The sequence below is a fragment of the Panthera leo genome, chromosome A1 (genome assembly GCF_018350215.1).
Source record: "Panthera leo isolate Ple1 chromosome A1, P.leo_Ple1_pat1.1, whole genome shotgun sequence".
NCBI classification, from domain to species: domain Eukaryota; kingdom Metazoa; phylum Chordata; class Mammalia; order Carnivora; family Felidae; genus Panthera; species Panthera leo.
This window is the reverse complement of record NC_056679.1, coordinates 126,956,137-126,978,750: the sequence shown is the minus strand read 5'-3', so window position 1 is coordinate 126,978,750 and position 22,614 is coordinate 126,956,137. Positions and strand designations below refer to the sequence as shown.

Genomic DNA, 22,614 nt, shown 5'->3' with positions numbered 1-22,614 from the left:
AACCGTAGAGGAAACGCTTTCAGACTTTCCCCATTGAGTTTTTTTCCCCAAAAAACTGTGGGTTTTTTCAGATAAGGCCCTTTATTATGTTGAGCTACATCCCTTCTATCCCTACCTTGTTGAGGATTTTTATCTTGAATGGATACTCTACTTTGTCAAATGCTTTTTCTGTGTCTATTGAAAGGATTGTATGGTCTTATCCTTTCTTTTATTAATGTGGTATATCGTGTTGATTGATTTGTGAATATTGAACCAACCTTGCATCTAAGGAATAAATCCCACTTGTTAGTGGTGAATGATTCCTTTAATGTACTGTTGGATTCAATTTGCTAGTATTTTGTTGAGAATTTTTGCATCCATTGTTCATCAGGGATATTGGCCTGTAGTTCTCTTTCTTAACGGAGTCTTTATCTAGTTTCAGTATCAGGGTAATGCTGGCCTCATAGAATGAGGTTGGAAGTTTTCCTTCCATTTATATTTTTTGGAAATTTTTGAGAAGAACAAGTATTATCTATTCTTTAAATGTTTGGTAGAATTCCCCTGTGAAGCCATCTGACCCTGAACTTTTGTTTTGGGGGGATTTTTGATTACTGATTCAGTTTCTTTGCTGGTTATTGGTCTGTTCAAGTTTTCTATTTCTTCCTGTTTCAGTTTTGGTAGTTTATATGTTGCTAGGAATTTATCAATTTCTTACACATTATCCAATTTGTTGGCACATAGTTTTCCATAATATTCTCATAATTGTATTCTGTGGTGTTGGTTGTCACCTCACCTCTCCCATTTGTGATTTTATTTATTGGGTCCTTTCTCTTTTCTTTTTTATTAGTCTGACTAGGGGTTTATCAATTGTATTAATTATTTCAAAGAACCAGCTCCTGGTTTCATTGTTTTTTTCTACTTTTTTTTGTTTTTATATCATTTATCTCTGCTATAATCTCTATTATTTCCCTTCTTCTGCTGGCTTTAGGTTTCATTTGTTATTCTTTTCCTAGTTGTTTTTGGTGTAAGGTTAGGTTGTTTATTTGAGAATTTTCTTACTTCTTGAAAAAGGCCTATACTGCTCTATATTTTCCTCTTAAGACCACTTTTGCTGCATTCCAAAGGTTTGGGACAGTCTTGTTTTCATTTTCACTTATTTCCATGTATTTTTTTTTTTTATTTCTTCATTGATTTCCTGGTTGGCCCATTCATTCTTTAATACCACGTTGTTTAACTTCCATGTATTTGTGGTCTTTCTAAATTTTTCTTGTGATTGACTTCAAGTTTCATAGCATTGTGGTCAGAAAATAGCATGGCATGATCTCAATCTTTTTGTACTTGTTGCAGCCTGATTTGTGACCTAGTAAATGATCTATTCTGGAGAATGTCCCATGTGCACTTGAGAAAAATGTGTATTCTGCTGCTTTAGGATGAAATGTTTGAATATATCTGTTAAGTCCATCTGGTCCAGTGTGTCATTCAAAGCCATTGTTTCCTTGTTGATTTTCTGCTTAGAAGATCTGTCCATTGATGTAAGGGAGGTGTTAAAATCCCCTAATATTATTGTATTATTGATTATTTCCTTTATGTTTCTTCTCAATTGCTTTATATATTTGGGTTTTCATGTTGGGGCATAAATATTTATAACTCTTAGATCTTCCTGTTCTATAAACCTCTTTATTATGATATAGTACCCTTTTTCATCTATTGTTACAGTCTTTGGTTTAAAGTCTAGTTTGTCTTATATTAGGTATTTCTACACAGGCTTTCTTTTGACTTCCATTTGCATGATAAATATTTCTACATCCCCTCACTTTTAATCTGCAGGTGTCTAAAATAAGTCTCTTATAGGCAAAATATAGATGAGTCTTGGTTTTTTTAATCTATTTTGACACCCTATGTTTTTTTATTGCAGTTTTTTGTCTATTTATATTCATAGTAATTATTGATAGGTATGTATTTATTGCCATTTTATAGCTTGTTTTGTCATTGTTTCTGGAGATTTTCCCTGTTCTTTTCTAGTTTTTGTCACTCTTTGACCTTCTTTCCCATTCAATTAATATTAATCTCACTTAATATTTCTTGAAGGGCTGGGTTTTTGGTCACAAAGTCCTTTAGTTTTTGTTTGTCTTGGAAATTCCTTATCTCTTTGACTCTCCTTCTATTCTGAATGATAGCCTTGCTGGATAGAATATTCTTGGCTGCAGATTTTCCCATTCAGCACGTTGAATATGTCATGAAGGGTGGCCTCATTCATAAGGAAGTACAATGCATCTTCGAAATCATTGTTTCAAACATCAAATCATTGTCTAAAAGGTCTCTTAGAATCACTTAGACTTTTAATGCATGAATAGATTGCAAGATGTAGTTTTCCATTATGTACTTTGCTAACACTTACTATGTAGGCAAGGAAGTACAGTAAGTGTCACTTATTTTTGTCTGTATATGTAAATAAGTGTCACTTATTTTGTCTGTATATATTTTTGTCTGTATATGTGTGTCTATACTGGGAGCAGAAAAAATGCTCAAACATGAAGTGACTTATTCTTTGTCACTGTTCTCATCACCTTTAGAATACACTTTATTTGGAAATAATTTCAAATTTAATGGAAAGCTTTATGACTACTACAAAGAACATGTGCACATCTCTCACCATTGTCAACATCCCCTTTATGTACTTTTCATTGTCTCTTTGTTTACACACACACACACGCACACACACACACACGCACACTATTTTTCTTCTCTGACCCACTGTAGAGAAAGCTATACACATCATAGCCCTCCATCCTCAAACTCCCCAATGTATACCTCCCAAGAAGATGGACAGTTTTCCTTATAACTACATTACAGTCTCAAACATCTGGTTGTCTTTGAACTTTTCAGGATGAGTTATTTATACTTTTTACCTCAAATTCTTACACAGATACTAAAACTGGTAGAAAGAACAGCTGAATTATCTTTTAAAAAAAAGTCATATCACTCATTTTTTAAAATTTTGCAAGCATACATGGTGTGTCAATATGTTTGAAATGACTGATTTTAGGAAGATTGGATGAATTAATACAAATAAAGATTCCTCTTAGTTAACACATTTTATCTGTTTAGTGAACTTACAGATGGCATTAGTATTGGCCGCCATTCACTAGGTCAGACAGAACATCTTGCCTTTCTGTAGTTTTGATCCTGTTTTTTCTTTTCGTGATCAGATAACTCTAAGTTTTGGAAGACTAAAGTAGTTTCTATTTAGACAATGCCATTGCCTAGCTGTCTGATGGTCAGCAGTAGGGAAGTGGAAAGGGCACTGGTGATGCTGAATAGATTCTAGAGAGCAGGGGTCTGGTGGGGAATCATCTTAATACTGCACCACAGCTGTCCCTTCAATGAGACAGATAATGGTAGGTCTCTCCCAAAATGGTTCTTATAACTATTTTTATTTCCTCACTTAACTTAAAAATGCAAGTTTACATGGCTATGAACACAGAAAACTGAGATTTATGTTTCATAATCTATGGAACTAATTTTGATAACTAACACATTTCTGACAGTTGCGGTTTTTGCTCAAAGGGAACTTAAGCATACATATCCCTCTCCACCCAAGTATGTCCAACAGTGTGCCTATGTATTGGGTGACCTGAGAATGACAGTGCTTCAAGGGTTTAGAACGGGCAGCAAAACTCTCTGTAGGAGGAGAATGTGATGCTGGAGCCATTTATGAAAAACGAGTCCCTTGGTAACTGAGGTGGACAATATAGAGGCTCAGTACTGCAAAGTCATCCAGGAGGCTATGTGTGTACATCCAGGGCACACACAGAGATGGACCTCATGTGTGTGCAAATAACAGTTTTACTACACCAGGCAGATTCTTCATTTGTTTATTCAACAGATTTCTGTTGAGGGCACTGTTCCAGGAGGTGGGGATTTGGTAATAAATAAGTGGGCCATGGTCTATAACCTCATGGAGCTTACACATAAACTGTTTTGCCTTAAAGTATTGTACAATCAGAGGTATTTGTGCCCTGACCATATGACCACAGTATATCATTCTATAAACTTTTCAGACATGACTTGGATCTGCAAGAGTTTAGTTTTAAAGCTGCTGGATTTGCAGGAAGAGAGAACATTGGCTTTAAATGATAAATCACAGAATTTTGAAAAGACCCTCCAGATTTTAATGATTTAACAAGAGCAATGTGCTCAAAGACTATTGAGTCAGAAAAAAAATATGTAAATATTCATGTATTCAAGGGTATAAATGAGTGGGAGAGGGGGCCAAAGGAGAAGCTCCCCGAGATGACAGTATTCTTCTTCATGGCAGGGAAACCATTTTTTAGTCATGGCTTCCAGGCTAGAGTGACTTTCAGATCTGGCTGGAAAGACAAATATCTAAACCCCAAGGGAAACTCTAGGGTGGTTCTTATAGATTTTGTTTGATGTATTTTCTATAAATCATTTTGAGGTAGTGCTGGAGCAAGCTCTTAACTAGCAGTGTATTATTGTACAATATCTTTGAATTATGGTAAGCTGGAAACCAGTCATCCAATATCTAAATTTTAGCCTGGCCTAGATGAACACACTTTATTAACAAGACTAAAATAGAGTCTTAGGTCATAGGTGAATAAGAGTGTTGTTACTGGTGTTTGTATTAGTTGGGATAGTGTTTGGCACAAATACAGATTTAAAATACAAGTGGCTTAAACAAGATAAATGTTCATTTCTCTCTATCATGTTAAAATCTGAAAGTAAGCTGACTACAGCTAATGTGGCAACACTGTTCCACAAAGACTTCAAGGACACATGTGCCTTTCCTTTTGATGCTGTTAGATGTGGCCTGTATGCCTGAATGTAACTCATGGTCCAATATGGCTGCTCTAGCTCCAGCCACCAGTTTCTTATTCTAGCCAATAGGAAAGGGAAAAGAAAGAAAAAGAAGATATATGACAGATATCTTTTAATGTAAGCTCCTGAAACTTCCACATAACACGTCTACTTCCAACCCATTTATCAGAACTAACTTTTGTGGTAACATCTGGCTACATAGGAGTCTGAGAATGTTCTCAGTTTTAAGCAGTCATATGCTTAGGTAAAACTAGAATTCTAATAGAACTGATGAAGAAAAGCATCAATGTTAGGGGACAGCTAGCAGTCTCTGCCATTGTGTTGCTATAATAATGCTGCATGTGTTTTAAACAATGTCAGTCTGCAACACTGTATTTGCAATTTCTTTCATAGTATAATCTTTCACAGTATGAGCTTAGTAGCTACAGTGTCGGGAAACTTGTGTTGAGTTCTGCTAGAATATCTTACCTGCTCTGGATAAGAGCCTCAAGATTAAATGTGTTAGACTACTGACTAATTATGTTTCATAGTACGTGGCAATTGACTCCCTACCTCAAACTTGCACGTCCACATGGACTTGGGGAAAGGAGAAGCTAGTAGCACAAAGTACAAGTCGTTTGAGTTCTTAAAACTGTTTGATGCTCTTCATGTTCTTACCAACTCATACCCTCATCTAAATTTGACTTATAGGTAAATTTAGAACTTACAGGACAGAGAATCCTAAAGTCTCACATGAGAATTACTTTGCTTGTTCAAACAAGATTGCGTCCCAACTAGTATGCCAAAATTTGGTAGCTACAAATAGGGAATTCTGAAAGGAGAGGGACACAAGAGGTAATTTCTTTTAAATCTACTGCAGTATCGTGGTTTAAGGTAGACAATGGTTACCATTTTGCTGACACGAGGCAGACATGTCACTAAATAGGGAAATGAGCAATCACAGAGCTAATTTAATTTCCACTGGGGTTTATGGAAGCACCAAAACATGATGTAGCCAAATGTCCCTAAAAGTATGAAGTAATAAAATTTGTTCCATCATTATAAGAAATTAAAGCCAAGCACAATTGCATCCAATTAGTAAAAAACAAAAACAAAAACAAAAAACCTGTTAAAGTGCCATTGTTATTTACTGAATGAATTGAGCTTTCGGATTACCTTGACCAGCCGCATTTTAATTTTTGTCTGTCCCTTTCTTCCAAATCACATTAGAGGGCTTTAACTGATTTTGACAAAATAAGCTATGTTATTAAGGGGCAGTATAACCTGAGAAGCTTAAGTTTAATTTCTAGATTAGAATTTTCAAATGGGCATGTCTTCTAGATTTCAGTAAATGTGGGGTTGTCATTATTAGGAATCCTTTGTTTCTTAGTGTTTCTTAGTGTTTGTAAAAGGTCTATCTAAGATGAAAGGAAAGACTTGAATTTAGAGAATTGATTTTTGTTGCTGTTGTTCCACTGAGAGTGTCTCTCTCAGTAGAGAGAGGTGTCTGTTCTTTCGGGGGCAGTTCCAAAGCTTCTGAATGCAGTGATTGACAGAGCCACCTCCATAGAGGAAAGCTTTGGGCAGGCATAGTGCTCAGACTTCCAGGGGAGGTAGAGCTGGATGGCTAAATGATGTGTGATGAACTGTCCCAAAAGTAGTGTCCATATGATTTAGCATCCAAACCAGAACACTTTTTAGAGTGAAAGGCAGTGCTATTCATAACTACCCTTGAATAACAGATTTAAACCTACTAAATTCTAGGCCAGTTGTGATGTATGGACCCCCTACCCAAAAGGAACAGATATCTAAGCAAATAAATGTATTAGTACATTTAGGTACCTGGAGAATAAATAGTCCTATAGGTTGCTAGGAGGGGAAAAATGGAGATTTGGGTCAGTCTGCCAGTGATTTCTGTCCCCCGTACAAAAGGTCCCGTGATCGTGTAATAGGCAATGAGGTTTCCAAGCCCCTCTACCACGTTAATATTCCTCTAGCAATCTAGTTATTGATTCTCAGATGTGTTGGAAAGCCCAGAAATGTTACAAAAAGTAGTCTTATAATAAAGGGAATGTTCCATGCTTTTTCAGTTAAATTCAAAAAAACATTTACTGGATACCTTGTATGTGACAGCCAATGTCCAGCACCAGAGATTGAAAAATGAATTTGATATGGTTCCAACCCTGGAGAAAATCAGTCTACTGGTAAACAAATCATTGTACTAAACTGTTTAGTGATTGAATTACTTGAAGAGTGAAACTTATAATTTGGCTTTCATGCATCACAAAAGATATTTGCCAGTCTCTATCTTTAGAGGGAACTCCTGCTGGGTGGTAACCTGGATTTTCCCAGTCCCCAACTAACGTGAGATATGATGGCAAAGTAAACAGGGTGATCAGGCTGTTTTAGTGATGTTTTTTTTAAACTCAGGGGTCCTTGTTTTCCAGTCTGCTAATTATATATTTTTTCCAACCAGAAAGTCCTTCCCTACCAGCTGAGCTGTTCAGACCAAATCAGCAAAGACAAGCTACCAGAGATTTAGGGCGTCTGGGTTAAAAAGTATGTTTGTTTAATTAGGTAAATAACTTGAGAGTACTTTCCAGAATTACTGTTCTTGATCACATTAATAAATGCTGAGGAGACCATCAGTCACTCAGTGGATAAGAGAAGCTGGAAGAAGAGTGAAGCATTGGAGTGAGCTGGAAATCATTCAAAAAGTCCTAATACACTCTATGTGCCTGCATATAAAATTCATCATCATCATTGTTTTTGGGGGCACTTACTGTTTCTCAAGCACTGCTTTACATTCATAATCCTATTTAACCTTCAAAATCACTGTATGATGTGGGTACTGCTTTCTCCATTTACAAATCAGAGAACAGGCTTAGGTAAATTAATGAGCTTGTATGAGGGTCTCAGGTTAGTCGGTGGCAAAGCTTAGGTTTGGAAACAAGGACTACCTCACTCCAAAAACTATTCTCCTGGATTTTCAATCCTTGTAAGGTCCTTCTCTGTACCAGAATAAGTCAGCATATTGTCCATTCAGGGAGTAAAAAGAGCAAGGACCTGGTGGCCTTATTTCTAAATAAAGGAATGGGTGGGGTTAGAGCTGGAGTGGGGGCTTTCTGCTGGCAGAACCCGCACCTTCCTCTAGGACCTCACCACACAGGCTAAATTCAAGGGCCAATCTCTCTCAACCTGAAGGAAAATTAATTTAGCGATGGTTACTTGCCTAGATGAATTCATTTCTAAATGTTCATTCCCCACAAAGAGATCACGACTCTGGGGCCATGGAGGCCTGCTCCTGTGGAGGGGGACGAGGATGAGGAGGCAGGCAGAGGCAGCAGCAAGTGAGGAATTCAAGCTATAAAATACAATCAAGTTCTTAAGGTACTGGGTTTTCTTCACCCACTTATCAGGCAGCCCCAGTTTTTCTCTTCTTCCTCCCACAGTTGCCTCTTTAATTATATTTTTTGAATAAACATTATCATCTTGATGTTCCAGCTTACAGTTGGCTGAGTTTCTACACTGTTAGAGACTTGGGGCCTATTCTTTTCTTTTGCTGCAGTGGTTGTAGCTCCCTACCTCCCTTTCCCCCTCATTCCTAGGCTTCCCCTGGAGAATTTGGAGAGTTAGAGAAGGAAAAGACTCTTTTGTGCATGGTGTGCCTGAGGTCTTATGCCGTGAGCTGGTTCTTGCCCCATCTGAGCCACCAGACCCACTCTTCTGTTGATACACTGTTCTCTAAAGTCCCAGCCAAGTTTGCAACCTCTGACCATGAGTTAGCAGGTAGAGCAGAGCATGGGCAGCCTCTAGGGGAAGCCTGGCTGGATCCTCTAAGTTTTCTTGACCTTCTGCATGCTTCTGCTGTTACATACATGCATTTCTTTTGAAATCTCTGTGATTGTTCATTTGTCACTCACTACCTCTAAGCGGTAGGCTCCTTAAAGCCAGAGATCTGCATTCAGCTCTGTAGGTTTAGTACCTCTTAGCCTACCAGATACCCCCAGCAGGTGTTCAACAAGTATTTGTCTACTGGTTGAATCAAACTAACGTTTAACTATATAAGGATGAATCATGTAACAATCCCTAGTTTCCCAACTTGGTCTGTGGAAAGAACTCAGTCCAGGTGAAACCAAAACAAATAAAGTATGTGGTTTCCCTCCAACTCGGGAACCCATTGCCCTTAATCTCCTCCTGAGTACTGCCTTTCCCTGGGTGATCTCAAGACTGACTTCCTCCACCAGAGAACTTCCTGTTATTCCTATGGAGAGTTTGTCGTCTGCTTCTTGCAGAGCTTCCTTTGAAGGAAACTTTGCATAAAGGACTTAGTCTGTGAAAGGTAGGAATTGAATAGATGGAAGGAAAATGGGAGGGCAGTATTGGACCAGCAAGCCACAAACATGACCAAATGTGAAGACATGGGACTCTTGCTGACAAAAGGTGGGTATGTGGGTGGGATCGGCCACAGGGGATGGTAAGGAGAGGTAGGTCCAGTCAGATGGATTTTAGAGGAGTTCTCAAGAGTCTAACAAGTTTGAATGCTAGCCAATAGGGATTAAAAATCCAGGATACGGTCTTGCGTAAGGACAGATATTATTATATGAGAGGTGCTTTGGAAACATATGATTTTGTAGGAGGGGTTGACAAAGGAAAAAACCTCTACAAATGGAGGAAACAGATAGGTGTTCCAGGAATTTATTTGTAAGATACTAAGAACTAGAAAGGAAAATGAAGGCTAAGTGGAAAGATTTATTTTTCCTATTCATTTGCCAACGAAAGGGTTAGGATGCATGGCAGTCTTTGGGAAACAGTGCTCCCTAATTGGTTGGGTCTTTAGCAATTGTTAAGTCATTAGAGTCAGATGTTTTTGGTCAGGCCTAATTCCTCATTGCACATCTCATAGGGGTCCAGTTGGTCCATGGACAGCTGAGATTATTTGGGCCAGACCAGTTGTGAGTAACCATTGGAACCTAGAAAGGAATCTGCCTTTTGGCTCCAAATAGTCTTTTAACAACACCATATTAGCATCCTAGATTCCAGAAACGCTTCTTAACTTAATTTCTCTACCTTGAAATTATAATGTTCTTATGGGCTTGCCTAAAGTACTGCTCTCAGGAAGGTCTCTGTCACTTGTGCTAAGCATTGTTGATATTAGAAGTTGCAAACTGGCCACTAAGGTCCATAGACTTTTGTTTCATCCTTAAGATGTTTAACTTTTTTTTTGAATTATTGTCAAAATTTAAAAAACATAGATTTTGCATTAAAAAATTCAAATGCGGGATTCTTTTGAACAGTCTGAAGATCTGGCACCAGTTGGGCAGCATTCCCACATATGACCTCTGAAGTCTCCACCTGCTGCTCCGGAAGTCCCCACCCACCACATCATTCCTTCATTCACATGATGTGTCTGGCTCCCATAGTGAGTGATCCCTGTTTGTGTGTTCAACTGGTCAACCTTGGTGTGCTCCAGAAATTCACACATATTAGGAGAAATGCTTTACAAAGTATCTGCATATTAGATAGCTTGTACTTTAGAAATCCTTGTATTCCACAGACTTTTATTACAAACTGGGATGAAGAGAGAAGAGGGAAAGAAAACTTGTTTAAAAAAATACAAAGTCCCCCGAAGTCCATACTACAATAATTACTTTTAGTGGATCTCAAGCTTGTCTTAAGTCAAAAATCTTTTACTCACATTAATACTTTAATAGATCTCAAAGCAAAATTCCCACACATTAAATAAAATAATTCTGGCTAGTAAATATGCCTCAGAGATAAATACATACATACACACATACGTGTGTGTGTGTGTGTTGTGCACATGCCTGTGTGTATGTAGCCATTTAGTTTTTAAACAATGGGAATAAAATGCTATGCAATTATTTTTTTCTCTTATCAAGGAGATATCATTTAAGCATAAACCTGGAATACTCAATATAAAAGTTGGGGTTACATGATCATGGATGGCAAGAAGTGTCCAGATTGCTATGGGATAGTATATATTTTCAAAATCTAATCTTCAGAATAAAATAAAACATGAATAGCATGTTTTATTAATCTTGCTTAATGAAACGACTATAGTTTAAGTTCCTTAAAGTAGAAGGTATAGTGAATACTAACTGGGTTAATTTTCAGAGAGATCCAGGTGCTGACTACTACTATTATCAAAAATACATACAGAATTGTTTTGATACCTTTGTATTTTAAGAAGAGACGGGCGGGGGAGATGCATTGCTGTTGAAAGCAGCTGTTATGTATTACATGTAAGTGACTTGATAAATATTTATAATTTTTTAAGCAAATTATGCATTTAAGTTGAAATGAAACAAAAATGAGATAGGCGGATGGAAAAGTGATTTTAAAATTATAGTTAGTCTTAAAATTCAAATAAGATGTGGAAAATGGCCAGTGTTGGGGGGGTGACCTTTGGTAGGATGTATTTTGGGCCCTATTTTGCAAAAGAGAAAGCTGAGGTAGAGAAGTTAAATAATTCGTCTAAATTTGCCACATGGTTGCTAAGTTGCAGAGCCAGCCGAGGAACCTAGATCTCTGTCTCCAGTGTCATGCTACTTCTGTTGCCCATTACTGTCTGAGTAGGCCACTAAAATGAATACTTCTAGAACTCCCTGCTTACCACTATACATCTGGACTACTGGAATGGATTCTTAACCTCTGTCCTTTTCACTCTTTTATTTCATCCTCCTGGCCTACCAGTGCACTTATCCAATTCCCTCAATACCCATTAGCTCAAGGCCATGCATTAAAGTGTTCAACCCTATTTCCCTTCTCCTCCCTGGAAGGAGTCTACTCCATCCAGGCTATTGACCGCCCACACATATAACTGTTATTCAGGCTTCACACATTTCTTTCACCTGAAAAGAATGCCGGCTGATACCCTCCTCCCACAGCCATTCAAACCACAGACTTTGTCTAAGACCTACATCCAGGTTCACCTTCTTCCTGGAACCCTGCACGCTTAGCTACAGTACATCTCTCCCCACCCCCTCACCCCCCATCCTCAGCTCTGAACTACAGTAGCACTTACATACTGAATGATTTCTACGCCACCTCACAGTTTCTCTAAGCAGCAGCTGGTCACGTGTCTGATTTTCTCAGCGGGATATTGTAAGTTCCTTCCCAGGTCCAGGCAGCTGAATCTTTCATGTTCTTGCATTTCACAGCCACCAGCACATCAGAGAGACTCATAAATATCTATAGATTTTTTAACCGCTCTCTTTCTGGGGAAAAGAAAAAGACAAAAAAAGAAAGGAAGGAAAGGATGAAGATTATTCTCTGACCATTTCTCAACAGTACACAAAGCTCTGAGGAGGGGAAATTAGATGTCGAAAACATGACAGATTGCAAATACATGGAAGCCTACAAGAGGCATATATTGTGTTTATGTTTTTGGACTCATCTAATATGGTACAGAACAAACTTTCCCAAAGTATGCTTCAAAAGATGATAATGGTTGCATGACAAAAAAACCTGTTTCAGGATCAAATAAGTTTAGGTAATATGTGTTAAATGACATTAAACAGGTTTCTTTGCTGTGGAACTTCTAGTTTTTGGTAGGTTCATGTCCATTACAAAGGACAGCAAAGAGGCTACAAATATAACATTTCCCAAACTTGTTTGACTACACAATTCTTTTGGTAAGAAGAATCTTATAAGAGTAATAATCAGTTGAACATCCTTTGGGAAATATTAGAATGAACTTCCCAGTAACCTCATAGTAAGTGGTGTTCTTTTATTAACCCGTGACTTACCTTATACATATTTTTTATACACAGTGACTTGACATGATTGGTGTGGTCTTATGAAGGCTATTCTAGATCGTAGATTCCTTGTGAATATTCAGCCCAGAACTGGTTAAGGGTTGAGTGTTGATGGTAATGATAGGAAAAGTAATTGGTTAAGGATTGAGAACCTGTGAGAGTAGAAGAAACCTTTCATGTGTTAAATGCCTTATTGCAGATTAACTTATTTAAATAACCTCATATGGTGAGTCAGAATAATAATTACTATTGATTGAGTACCTACTATAAGTCATATATGGCCCTTGGGATTTTTCATGCATTTTTAAATGCATTTCTCATAAAAATTCCCAACTTACTTATAAAGGTTTGGATATTTAAATGGCTAATTTAATATAACACAACTAGAACAATAGAAAAACCAGAATTCAAATTCTGGGTGACTCCAAAAGCCATGCTCTTTTTGATCTGTCATACTACCCCTGGTAGGGAACTCTATAGGTTGTAGATTCTTGTACATGTGTAAAAAACTTTCCTATCCAAATCTAAATACCCCTAGATACTCTCATACACCTAGAAAACTAATTTCTTTTAATTAAGTTTGTGCATGGAGCAAACTTATTTACAAGTAGGCAAGCCAAGTATTCCTAATGTGGTCCTGAGTTCTGAAACTTGCTCTGTATTATGCACACATTTAACAAATGCAGGTTTACCAGTAGGCCAACATGGCTTCTCACTCACATGTTCTACTTATAGCACAAGTAGTGAGAATAAAAATTGGACATAATAAATTACCCTTCTGAGACTCTGTTTATAGCCTTAATGTTTAAAAGAGCCTACTGTTTCTTTGGACACATGTTGTGTAATTTTTTTTCCTAGCTCTGACTTCAATTCTTTAAACGAAATGAGTGACCCTTTGGCATTACTTCTCTTAGGTATTTCACAATGAGGGGAGTAAGGAAACAAAGAGGGCAGCAGAGGTACTGACTCTGAATGAAAGATTCTTGATGAAAACAAGTATTTTCTCCTCCCTATTCAGATAGGAATTCTCAACCTGGAGTCCATGGTGACTTCAGGGAAGTCAGTGAATACTTTGAAAATAAAAAAGTTGATCACACCGACTTGTGTCCAGTGTTCTAGGGAGGTTGGCATCAGATTCTCAAAGGTTTATTGAACTTCTGAAAAGGTTAAGAAGCACCGTGCCTTTTAAAGTACAAGAAATCAGGAGAACCTGGATGTCTCAGTCAGTTAAGTGTCCGAATTGGGCTCAGGTCACGATCTTACAGTTCATGGGTTGAGGCACCGCATTGAGCTCTGTGCTGACAGCTCAGAGCCTGGAGCCTGCTTCAGATTCTGTGTCTCCCTCTCTCTCTGCCCCCCACCCCCACTCACGCTCTTTCTCTCTTTCGCTCTCTCTCATAAATAAACATTAAAAAAATTTAAAGTGCAAGAAATCAAAAGATATACCTTCCACCAGTGTCTCCTTTATGGGCAATCATTTACCAAGGTCCTCTTTCATTGTGAAACATCAGAACAAAGATCAGGAAATGAGGATGATGGAATGTGCAAGATAGAATAGTGAGCAAGGAATTAAGTAAAATTTTTACAGAAAATAAATATATAATATAACTGGTCAATACAATATAAAGACTAAGAAGTGGTTCTTAAGACGGGAAAGTCATGTTCTAAGGAAAACGTAGAAACGAAAAACCAACAGTGTGTGTATGTGTGCACACACGTGTGCGTGTGTGTGGCACAGGGATGGGAAAACAGATGGGAATGCGATGATGGAGATGAAACAGTGAAAACATAGAATAATCACATGGAGAGGGGATAGACAGTATTTAATTTTGTTATATGGAGAGAGAAATATACATTTAAATGCATCTGCTAGAAAGTAACATGAGCACTACAGATTGGCTAGACTTAGAATTAGCAAGAGTAAGTAGGAGATTCAGTATACCCCCAGTTTTAATTTACATTCTCCTGATCTTGGGAGGATGGCACATGACCTTTAGTTCATTCACCTGTTATCCCCAAGCTGCGTACTGGTATATTGATGGGTTCTTTCAAAATTTCTTTTGATTTTGTAAAGATCATTTTATGTATGTATTACCATATCTATCACTTTAAGTATCATATTAACATTGCTCTCCAGAAAGACACCATGGTGCACTTAACCAAAGTTCTGGCAATGTTAGTTCCTGACATTCTTTATTTTTTTTAAATTGTTTAACATTTATTTATTTTTGAGAGACAGAGCACTAGTGAGGAGAGGGGGGAGCAGAGAGAGGGGTATATAGAATCCAAAGCAGGCTCCAGGCTCTGAGCTGTCAGCACAGAGCCCAACGCGGGGCTCAAACTCATGGACCATGAGATCATGACCTGAGGCAAAGCTGGCCACTTAACCGACTGAGCCACCCAGGCACCCCCGTTCTTGACATTCTTTAAAAAGAGACAAGTAGAAGAGGTAGAAAGCAGTAGACTGAGCCTAAGAGATAGGTAGAGATGAATATATCTAGAGAGCCATACCCAGGAAACTATTACTGCTTGAATATTACTTGCAAAGAAATATTCTTTTTGTCATAATACATGTGTACTTATTGGCTATTTACTCACAAATATTTATTGCGTGCCTGTAAATGTCAGGGAATGGTGTATTTAAATAGCTTTCTTTTGGGGCGCCTGGGTGGCTCAGTCGGTTAAGCGGCCGACTTCGGCTCAGGTCACGATCTCACAGTCCGTGAGTTCGAGCCCCGCATCAGGCTCTGTGCTGACCTCTCAGAGCCTGGAGCCTGTTTCAGATTCTGTGTCTCCCTCTCTCTCTGACCCTCCCCTGTTCATGCTCTGTCTCTCTCTGTCTCAAAAATAAAAATAAACGTTAAATAGCTTTCTTTTATTCTCCAATAGCCTACATGCTATCTCCTTTCAGAATGCTTTCTACAATATAGTATGCTTAAATCATCTCCAATGTCAAAGTCTAGGTTTTCCTTGGATAAGGGACACACTCTTTTAGTCACCTTGTTTTTATAGACTCTAATAAAGTGCATGACACATAGTTGGTGCTAACCAAATGTTTGTTGAATTACTGCTGGTTGTAGAAGTCAATTGAAACCTAATATTGTGTTTATTTCATTATAAAAATTCTACTAGAGCCTTAGGTGGCATTAGAAAATAAAAAACAACAATAGATGGTAGGAAGACACAGGAAAAAAAGAAACCTCACAAAACCATGTACATCTTCCCTTTGGAGGTTTCTGGAAGTACTAAGGGAAATTTTATATATTTCATAAGATTTAAAAAAACTTCAAAACAAGAACTTGATGTCAGTAATACACTTGGCAATGAGAGCAGCTTGCCACTAGCATGGCTCTGCTTAAACCTGTTACATGTATACATTGAAAGTGAATCCAATCCCTTCATGTATTTCCCATCAGATAAAGTGTATAGAAGGAAAAAAAAAACATAAGTCAGCAAAAGTTAGAGCTAACCTGGACAAATCTTCTACTGTAGCAAACTCAGGGAGTAACTCCCTTGAAGCAATACATGGTGAAATAGGAATCATTTTCCTCCAGTTCTACCTACTTTAGACACTATTAACTCCATCCTTAGGAACAAAGAGGGAATTTTGGTGGGAATTAGGATGGGAGAAGCTGGAACTGATTAGGAAGATACATGTATTTAAGTATTTGCTTTCTGAAGATATTTAGTGAAGTTTCTTTTTAAGAAAAATCTGAATCAACTGTTAGTATTTATATTTGTATTTTAATTAAATGTAAACAAATGGTACCCAAGGTGATTTTTTTTTTTTTTTGTACCTGTTCTCTTCATTTATACCGATAGGCCTGTCTAGGAATTATGACTAACTTACATGGACCTTAAATCATTCAAATACTGGCCATAAAAAAGAACCAGTATCCACACAATTACACATCAGTTAGAATGGATCCTTTCATCTCAATAGTCAGCTTTGTTGTAAGTCGTGGAGAAGAGTAATTGGCTGAACGTTTCCCAAGAAAACCACCTCAGCCTCTAGCTAACTGCTGTGGCTCTGGGGCGATGACTTTTTCCCTTTTCAAAAGGCTGCTTCAGCATCTTCTCCGGGAGCCCCTGGCACTGTTTCAGGCCATGTGTCAGGGGAACCCTTGATTGCATCACAATGACGGAAGCCTAGTGCTGGCCTGCAAGAATTGAGGACTGTTTGTTCACAGAAGATCCTGAGCAGAAACACCGGTGTTATATAGTTCAGGGGTGGCTTGAAAAAAACAAAAAAAAACCAAGAAACAAGCACTGCTGTAGGAGGGGACTTCCAAGAGCTCAAGCTATTTCTCTGTTGCTGTTTGATAGTCCTCTCCTAGCTTTGATGGGATTTAGCTAACAGTTGTTGCTTGGGCATTTTTCTCCTTGCAGTTCCTTGACTTAGCAAGATTTTGGATGGTTGAAAAAAAAAAAAAAAAAAAAAAAAAACCTCTCATATAGTGTTTTCAAGTAGTGCCACCCAGAATACTTGGGAGAGAAAGCATTTTATTAATGAATGCAGTGTATGTTCTTGGTAAAATCCAAAATTAAACTAGGTCACTGTTTTTGTCCTGCTAGCTGTCGATGACTTTTAGCTGTGTTGTTTGGTATGGTGACTCAATTTCCTGTAGGATAGCTGGCAAGTCCACAGTGAGGTTTTTTTAGTGGGGATGAAAAGGTCAGTCACTCGGTGTCTTAGAACATTTGGGGTTAAAATTCCTAAAAGTTAAGATTTAATAATGATCCTCAAAAATTGTGGCTGGCCATATTGCCTATAAACCTAGGAATCTGGAAAAAGTATTCTTAGCTCTATGCTAATATCAGCAATAATTCCTTATTTGAACAACAGTTTTATAGAACAAACTTCTTTGCTCTGTCAGTAATTATTTTCTTGGTTATTGGTAGGTAGTGACCACTCTCTAGATTTATACAATGCATGCAGAAGTGGGTAGAACTTAACTTATACATGCGTACCACACTATTATTGTACCCAAATGCTGACTGTCAAAATGGCTAATTTTTGATATGAACATAAAGTAGATCTTCTGAAATAAGTTGTCCCTCTTGTTGCTATTCTGCTTTCTTAAGGTCAAGTCCCATATTTAAGTGTATGATGTCTTGAAGCATTGAAACTTGACTGAATTACTTTTCCCCCGTAATGATTAAAAAGTAAATACTGCAATATAATATGTGGCACCACATTCAGCAATGCCCAAGACCTGTATTTCTGAAAAGTTTGAGAAGTTGGTGAAGATGAGAAGATTACTTACAGTGGGAAGATCCCTTTGGGGCTCAGACTTTGAAAGATATGGAGTGAAGGGAGAGGAACATGGAAAACTAACCCTTAGAGGTGCGGAGAGAAGATTCCTGGCTTCTGTATGTTGCCAGTGACTGGAAAGATGGCAATGAATAATGGTTTTGCATCTCTAACCCACTGGATGTGCTTACTATAGACAACTCAACCTAAAATAAGTTAATTTCCTTTCTAAATGTCCTGCATCCTTATTTTATGCAGTAGAGGGGGAAAAAAGCAAAAACAAAATAAAATCATATAGTAGACATACTACCATTTCAACTAGGTTATTCTATACTTGCATATGGAAGGTATTAAGTAAAATGAAATTGTGTTATGGTCATAGGCTTAATTATTGTTTGTGATCCTTAGGGTATGGGATTACAAGGGACTTTCTACATTGTGTCATGTTTCCCTTTTTCCATTTTTATAAGAATCATTTAATATTTTTATATTCTTCTAATCAGGGAAAGCCTACACAGATAAAATACTTTATATTTATTATTTTAAATTGTCTTTAAGGTTGTTACTTTTGGTAGGGGAAATAAAGGTCCAGTCTTACTCTTTAATTTACCTTGCAAGATTTAGGCAGCTGTTGGTGCACCTAAAGTATATATTTACAGAGATTGGTGCTTAAAAGAAAAAAGGAATAAAAAAGACAAATTTTAACCTAAGTCCCTAAAGTGAATACCAAACAGTCCAAGAATCCTTGATAACAATGAGCCATGTAGCAGATGTAGCAAATACTTTGAAAGTTATTCTAACTTTTGCAAATGCTGTATTAAAACCTATCTGGTAAATCCCAGGAGCCAAGATTCAGTGTGCGAAGTTCTTTGTTGTCCCACTGATCTTTTATGGAGTCTAAATTTCAAGGGCAGAATTTCTTCTCCTTCAATTCCTGTAGATTTGAAGACAAAGAAAAGGGATCTCCCGGACTTCACGTAAGCTTTTCAGTGTATTCTTTGTAATTGACAAGGACCAAGTTTTTTAAGATGCGACTCTTTGGAGTTTGGATTATTTCCCCCCCTGAAAGTTTTGTTTATCTGCTTGCTAATGGAGTAAAGTTGTCTGCAGTTGATCCTTTTATGTAGTCTGCCTGTGGTCCCCAGGGTCAGCTTTTGTAAATGGAACCAGCTTCCATATGATACCTTTGGATATGGTCTTTTCATTTTCTCACCTTTGTAGTTTTTTGTGCACACGGTGGGCAGAAACACCCTTCCAGGCTTCTTCCTTTGGCATTACAAGATCATCCTGGTCTCTGATTTGCAGTCCCAAGCACGGAGGAAGCATGTATGCAGGACATGTGTCACCTACCCATATTATATGGGCATTCACATTGCTGTTCCTTTAAGAGAACTCTTAGTTCTGAGCGTGAAAATACAGCGTATTGTCAAATCTGTAAATTCTAAAGCCTCCAACATTGTTTTTGTTTGCTTCTTTATGTCCACGCCAAAATGTAGAGGCCTCGTACTTAGCAGGGGCCGGGATGCATACTGAGTCTGGTTTCAACAGAAATAATTTTATTCCCATAACTACCCTGTCCCCTTGAAGCAGGTAAATCCTAAGTCTTCAGAAACGGAGCTTCAAGAATCCTAAAACCCAAACCCACAAAAAACGATCGCGCGGGTCCTAAATAACCTTGTTTGTGCCGCCCGTCGGACTCTCCCGCGAAACCTCGCAGGTGGCAGCCGACGGTGGAGACGTGGAGGCTGGGGCAGTCGGGGCGACCGGGAGGGGCGCGCGGGGTCCCCGTGGGGCAGGTGCGCGGCCGCGCGCGCGCGCGCGCGCGTGCGCGCCAGGTCCCGCCTGAGCCCCGCGGCGGGCGCGACCCCGGGCGGCAGGCGCTCCACGCCGGGTTTTGGGCCGCTCCCCCTCGCGCAGCCCCACAGCAGCCCCACAGACACACGCGCTCGCGTCCGTGCCTCCCGGGCTCGGCTTCAAAGCGAGCGGCGCCGGGCTGCGCGGGGTGATGCCCCGGCGAGGCGGCGGGGCTGTCGGGACTGGGGCTTCGGGGAAGGCGGCGGCGGGGGGCGCGGGCGGGCCTTGGCAGTTGGCAGGCTCCTCGTCAGGGAGCTGAGGAGGGGCCAGGCGGCGGCGGCGAGGACCGCGAGGGGCGTGAGGGGGAGTGTTCCCGGAAAGCCGCGGCGATGGAGCGGCGCTGCGCCGGGCGCCGGGGGAGTTGAGAAAGAAAACAGGAAACGTGGTGGCCGCGCACCCGGCCGCGGCTGATTCATTCTCGTCGTGAGAAGGCTCGGCGGGCGGAGCGGGAGCGGGGACGCCGCTCGGGCCGGCCGGCGACGAGACCCGGCCGTGGAGCGGGCGCTCCCGCCGCGGGGCTGGCCCAGAGGCGCGCGCGCCGCCCCCTTCGCCAGCCTCCCGGGGCCGGCACTCGGGCCCGCCGCACCGTCGAAGAGTCGCGCCGTGAGGTTTTTGTCCGTGCCTCCGTGTAAAAGTTGGCCTGCCGCTCTTCGTGCGCCCTCCCCGGACGCGGGACTGAGACGCCGAGCTGGAGCAACCGTGCTTCCCCGAGGCCGGCCGCCCCGCTAGCTGAGCCTCGGCCCCCAGCGCGGTGCCAGGCTCGGCACTATGAAGGAGCAGCCCTCATGTGCGGGCACCGGGCGTCCGAGCATGGCGGGGTACGGCAGGATGGCCCCCTTTGAACTCGTTGGCGGCCCCGTGAAGCGCTTGAGAACTGAGCCCCCCTTTCCCTATCTCTTCGCAGAGGAGGCCTACCAGAAACTGGCCAGCGAGACCCTGGAGGAGCTGGACTGGTGTCTGGACCAGCTAGAGACCCTGCAGACGAGGCACTCTGTCAGTGAGATGGCCTCCAACAAGGTAAGCCCTGGTTCGCCTCTCACCGAGGCCCCTAGACTGGCGGTTCCCACGCCGGTGAATTCGCCAGCCCCTGTGGTCCTGAGAAAGACGTGCAGGGATTTTGTCACGCTGCATGGTGGCTGTTCTGCTCCCTTGAAGGGAGGTTCCTGATTCTGTGCCTTCCCTGTCTCTTACGTTCAGTCCACACAAAGCAAACATTTTGCAGAAGCAACTTTGACATAGTTTGACTGCAGTACTCCCAGGACACAGTGAGTGGGGTTTTTTTTTTGGATGGGAGGGCAGTGGGCTTGTAAGTGACACTTTGCCCTTGCAGCAGAAACCCAGGCGGTCCCTTGGCATTGAATGCTTAAGGGTATTCTTGGGATTCCCAGTTGGAAATAGAGTTGCTGGAGGTCAGTGAAACCTCTAGGATGTCACTACCTACCGCACTCAACACTCAGAGTTCCCTGAACTTAGAACTTCAGCTCTCCTTTATCTAGATGTCAGGGTACGTTGTGGGAACTGAGCCTTTATGTGTTCGCTTAGCCTTAGATGTCCACAGGAAATGTCAGGAAAATTAGAAAGTTCATTAGGATCATTACCTTTGCTTTCATGAATCTTGGACAGACACCCAGTTTTCCGAGCTCATATAGTTACAGTGATGTTTCAATGGGTCATTTGTGTCATATGCCTAAGTGTTGGTCTTGATGGCCAATGGAGTTTGGGGGACTGAGAAGTCACCTTCAGCCTGAGACAGCCTTAAAGCAAGGTATAGTGTTATCAGTTTTACTCTATTTTTTGGAATTCCTGTGTTTTTTTGTCTTTAGTTATGTAAGGAAACAATTGGGATGTTGTATGTGTTTAATGACTATTTGGCTCAGGGGATAGGAAAGGAGGCACATTCACGTTGGGTGCAGATGACTGAGGGAGTCAACCAGTAAAAACTGGTAACTTTGTGTGGCAGTTAGAAACAGTTGCCCCTTAAAGACATTTAAACATCTTTGGCCACCTATTTACAAGGTCAGGAAGGTTATACCATTTTATGGTTTATCTTTGTGCAGGTATCTTTAAACGAGTGATGCTTTTCCATAGCTTATTGTAGTTTTTATCCCACCTGTTTTTTTCCACAATCAGTGTTTTATAATACCATAGCATATCAGCCCCTTGATTGTCTTCTCTGTTGACAATGTTTATATAGATAGCGCTGTTTTCACAGTGAAAAGTTAGCTTCAAATAAAATAGAGAGACTCCTCACACACTGTCTAGAGGCACTAACCTACCCATAAGCATACTGACCTAACCCACATGCACAATGTTGGTCAAATCTGGGTTTTATGCTTGTTTGGGTTTTTGGTTTTTGTTATTTGGGCCTCAGAAATTTGGTATGGCTTCTCATCAGGATAACCCATCATTGCTCTCTTACTCCCTGCTGTGGTATCAGGTGCCATTGTGCTCAGCTGGCTAACAAATTCTTAGTTCACTGATTAATTTTATGATATACGAATCTTTTTTTTTATTTTAATAATTTGATTCATAATAGTAGAGTATGCCTAGTGTCTTCAGCGTCCTACATGCTGAATGGGACCATTCTGCAGTGGGGTTGAGTTCTTAATTCTCTTGTCTGATTAATTGTACATAAAAAAGAGAAGAGCAGAATCTGAAGGCACCTCAAGGGATATGCACACATTTACTTATGTTTTCAAGATGATTTGACAGTACTTTTTCAGAGAAATGATCCTGAGCAGCTATAATTACTTTCCCCAGAAATCCATACTCTTAATGATGAGACCTGTGTTTGAATTTAAAAATTAACTTGAAATCTAATAATGTGTTATAAGTGACAGCAGCTGACAAGTAACTAGTTTATCTATACTTCAAGATTTTAAAAAATACAGCTCTAGGTCATAGTAATTGATCAAAATGATTTCTTTC

At 40.0% G+C, this 22,614-nt stretch overlaps 1 protein-coding gene and 1 long non-coding RNA gene across 12 annotated transcripts in view; one reads left to right on the top strand and one right to left on the bottom strand.

Moving 5' to 3' along the window:
* Positions 1-22,614, top strand: part of PDE4D (phosphodiesterase 4D) — a 1,410,663-nt gene that overhangs the window by 1,336,837 nt on the left and 51,212 nt on the right. For 6 of the 8 annotated variants that reach the window (XM_042939546.1, XM_042939553.1, XM_042939579.1 and 3 more), the window contains one exon: positions 20,591-20,703. In XM_042939546.1, coding sequence (XP_042795480.1) covers positions 20,591-20,703 — 113 coding nt within the window. Of the gene's footprint in view, positions 1-19,994; positions 20,505-20,590; positions 20,704-21,411; positions 21,452-22,614 lie in introns of those variants that run through there. The other 2 variants (XM_042939600.1, XM_042939609.1) reach the window with 2 other exon arrangements.
* LOC122220297 overlaps positions 1-22,614 on the bottom strand; it is a 104,492-nt gene that overhangs the window by 79,741 nt on the left and 2,137 nt on the right. For 3 of the 4 annotated variants that reach the window (XR_006202787.1, XR_006202790.1, XR_006202786.1), the window contains exons 2-4: positions 21,285-21,440; positions 12,570-12,730; positions 11,846-12,038 (exon numbers count right to left, since the gene is read on the bottom strand). This is a non-coding gene — a long non-coding RNA (uncharacterized LOC122220297). Of the gene's footprint in view, positions 1-8,073; positions 8,162-11,845; positions 12,039-12,569; positions 12,731-21,284; positions 21,441-22,614 lie in introns of those variants that run through there. The other variant, XR_006202789.1, reaches the window with a different exon arrangement.